The 3458-nt window shown below is 45.0% G+C and overlaps 1 protein-coding gene across 4 annotated transcripts in view; it reads right to left on the reverse strand.

Annotated features, from left to right (window-relative positions):
* Cltc (clathrin heavy chain) overlaps positions 1–3254 on the reverse strand; it is a 62689-nt gene extending 59435 nt beyond the window's left edge. For 2 of the 4 annotated variants that reach the window (XM_029484014.1, XM_029484012.1), the window contains exon 1: positions 2935–3253. In XM_029484014.1, the coding sequence (XP_029339874.1) occupies positions 2935–2976 (42 nt within the window). In that variant the 5' untranslated portion in view covers positions 2977–3253. Of the gene's footprint in view, positions 1–2934 lie in introns of all 4 variants that reach the window. The other 2 variants (XM_029484015.1, XM_029484013.1) reach the window with 2 other exon arrangements.
* Between the last annotated feature and the right edge of the window lie 204 nt (positions 3255–3458).

Consider the following 3458-nt stretch of genomic DNA (forward strand, 5'->3'; position numbering starts at 1 on the left):
AGATTAGAGTCTACTTCCAGGTGGCATGCTCTTCTAGTCTTCCTAAGCATCTATTACTGCTGTCTCTTTGAAACTAAAGCCTTCTCAAGAATCCTACTATTCAATTCAGCAACACACTGCATGCCTGTGTTTATGGATCAAAGAGAGAAGAATAGGGTGGAAAGATATGTAAATGAAAATTAAAAGTATCCAAATGCTCAACCAAATGTGTCAACTGCAAAATGCTTAATATGCCAGGAACTGAAAATTCCAGGCAGTGGGGTTTTGTTGTTTTGTCCTTTGAGACAGGGTTTTGCACGCTGGCACTGAACTTTCTGAGTTCTGCAGCCTAGAATTTGTTCAGAATCTGCAACTCAACAAAAATTCCTTCATCACATAAAGTATCAAAATTATGTGATGTAGTTCCAAGCTTTGATGACAGATCTTCATCTAAACAAATGCACAAAGGGATATGAAAATAAATAGCAATTTTTTATTTGCAACATTCTCATAAAAAGTTTAAAATAATTAATTTAGAGTTTGCTGTTAACTTTCACAAGTGAATTCTACACTCTCTAGGTCCTCACTTCCCAGTTCTCCTAAGTGTTTTAGAAAGTTGTTTTCTAAGCAGGCTTGGCAATCAAAGACTTAAGATGACAACTGGAAGAATCCTTACACTGTATGTTTGTATGTTAAAAGAGAGGGAATAAAAATCTGAGATCAGAAGATACATTATCCTTGAAAAGATCGGTGATTTGCCCTTTTGGCACAACTGATCTCTACCTACTAGAGTGGAATCCTACCAGCCAAAGCCTAAAGTGTAACAAGGTCCTCCAAAAAATAAACATCAGAGATCTTCAAGATATTTGTAAAGCTATTTTATAAATATTCAAAATCTTTAAATTTAGGAAAACAGCTTCAAAGATTTGCAGAAATTGCTACTCACATGCCACACCTGCATTAAATCTGTTTTTAATTAGGGACAAGTTTGGATTCCAGTCTGTAAGACCATTCAACAATTCTGGTCTAGAGTTTAATAGAAATGAAAAACTATTATTCAAATCACCAACGATGATCATGTCATCGGCAGTTGTCTTTGCTTCTTTTGTGTAAGGTTTATACACATATTTGCAGAAAGCTATTTCTGGTAACTTCAGTGTGGCCAAGTGTTAACCCCAAAAATGGGAGAAGAAAAACCAGCAACCCAAATCATGGTCAAATTAATTAAAGCAAGCAATTAATTAAAACTAGATTTTTTTTCTGTTGTTAGTGTACACAGGCTGCCTCCCTCTTAACTCAGCCTGAAGAGCCCACTGTCCACTAACATCCAGAACAGCGCCTTCCTAACACTTTATATTCTTAACAGAGGAAACTCAAGCTTGAATTGAGAACAAAAATTAACTTCTCTGTCAGCATTGTCACTTGACATTTTACAGACCTTTACAAAATAGAGATCTTATTGCCAAAATCAGATGAATTATTTGAAAACTAGTGATGACTGAAGAAAATGTATTCAAGTCATTTTATGGGCAAAGATCTATTATTATTTACATTTAAAGTCCTAAAGTAAAATAATTCGTTAATGTTAGCAACACGGTAAAGTCTATAAAGAAATATTTAATTATTTTACTTGTAGCTAAATTTTGGTTAACCCTCTTTATTATCAAACATCTTTTATGTATATCAATGGAGAAAAGTAAATCAGATTGCCTTCAATGATAAAGCACTCAATAAGTTACCAATATTTGAACTGGATCACTGCACCTCCCCCTTATGAAATTAGCCCTTCAGAAGATGCAGCTGAAAGCAGATTTCTCTATGGGGATACTTGAGGGAAAGTAAATTGATATGAATAAATTATGATGTCAAAGAGTCAGGACAAGTGAACCAGGAAAATCAGCAGTTCAGAAGAAGCGTAATTCAGCGAAGCCCTCCAACAGTCCCCTGCCTAGGCCAACTGCTGGCAGGTTGCCAGGTTAGACAATGGTGTATTGACTCCAGGATAAGGTGCAGTGGGGGGGGGGGGGGGGGGGGGGCGCCCCATACTATTAAAAAGGAGCTAGTTACAGATCAACTTGTTAGGTACTGACACAGAGCAGGTATGCGCTTACAACCCGGCCCTGATGAATTCCACGCAGTCCTGTGAGACATACTCCTACCGTAATCCCACAACTACCTGCTAAATTCCAAAAGGCCATAAATAACCTCTAAATAACTCTCCCTACCTGCAAGAATCAAAGTGAGCCTAAGAGCTACACTAACCCTCTGAAGAAACCAAGAAAGGAAAAATATGCGCGTTCCCCTTGGGACCTTGACCCCAAGGCACCGTGACTGACACCGCCCCTTGCCGCCCCTCTATCTTCTTTCTGTTCCTTCAGTGAGTGTGACCTTCGGTTCCTTATAGATTCAGGGAAGGCAAGCCACGAGCCACTGCTACCCTAACCCCAAGGTGCCTTTCTCAGTGGTGAGCTGCAGAGGGAGGATGCAGCTCCTCCCCAACCCACCCGCCACACAATTCCTGGGTGCAGACTCGATGTAGAAATGGGAATAGACCAAGGGAAGGTGACAGCCCCGCGTCGCCCGGGGTTAACGAGAAATCTTGCTCTGGGAGAAACGCGCGAGAAGCTCCCCCACCTAGCCCCTACCCAAATGAATGAACTGAGTAAAATGGGAAGGGGGGTCTGGTATGCGCAGTTCTTGCAATCCAGGAAGCAGAATAAGAGGTCGTCAGACGTAAGGCCTGGCCTCGCCGCCCTTTGCACTCCGATTCGTCATTTCCATCCTAGTCTCATATCATTTAACCCTTTAAGCTTTTAAGACACTGTCCTTCCTCCACCTATGCCAAATACCGACACCCCCCACTCCCCTTCTCTCGATCCCTTTCGGGCCGGGCCGCTAGCTTCTTCCTTCCCACGACCCTCGAAAAGTCCCTCAGCAGCCCCCACTAACACGTACCTGGAGATGCTCCTGAAAGCGAATGGGCAGAATCTGGGCCATGGCGCTGTCGGGGAGTATGGTCTCCTCCTGTCACTGGGGCTGCAGGGCAGTGCCTGCCCGGGCTCTCCAAGGGAGAGGAGGAGACGGGGAAGGGGAGGGGAGTCTGGGCTCAGAGGGATACTCTCCGGGGACTCAGGGAACTGGCAGGCAGACGAGAGAGCTTGGGTCGGGGGCGGAGGCTCCAGGGGCCGGGAGAGCCGCAATGGCGGAACCGGGAGCAGCGCAGACTCCGGAAACGGCTGAGCCCTGCGGAAGGATCCCGAGGCAGAACTCCGCCCAGCCTCCTCACGCCGTCCGCCTTATGTAGCCTTCCACAGACGCCGCGCCGCGGTCGGGCGTAGGGATTCAGGGACGCAGTGCGCGGAGCGCTCTTCGCTGATGCGGCTGCGGGGAAACAGAGAAACCGAGGGACTACTTTTTCTAGACTCATCACTTTCCCCAGGCTCCGGTTTCTCCCTTCTCCCCTCCCCCCTCCCCCTTTT

Source organism: Mus caroli, chromosome 11 (genome assembly GCF_900094665.2).
Source record: "Mus caroli chromosome 11, CAROLI_EIJ_v1.1, whole genome shotgun sequence".
Taxonomy (NCBI): Eukaryota; Metazoa; Chordata; class Mammalia; order Rodentia; family Muridae; genus Mus; species Mus caroli.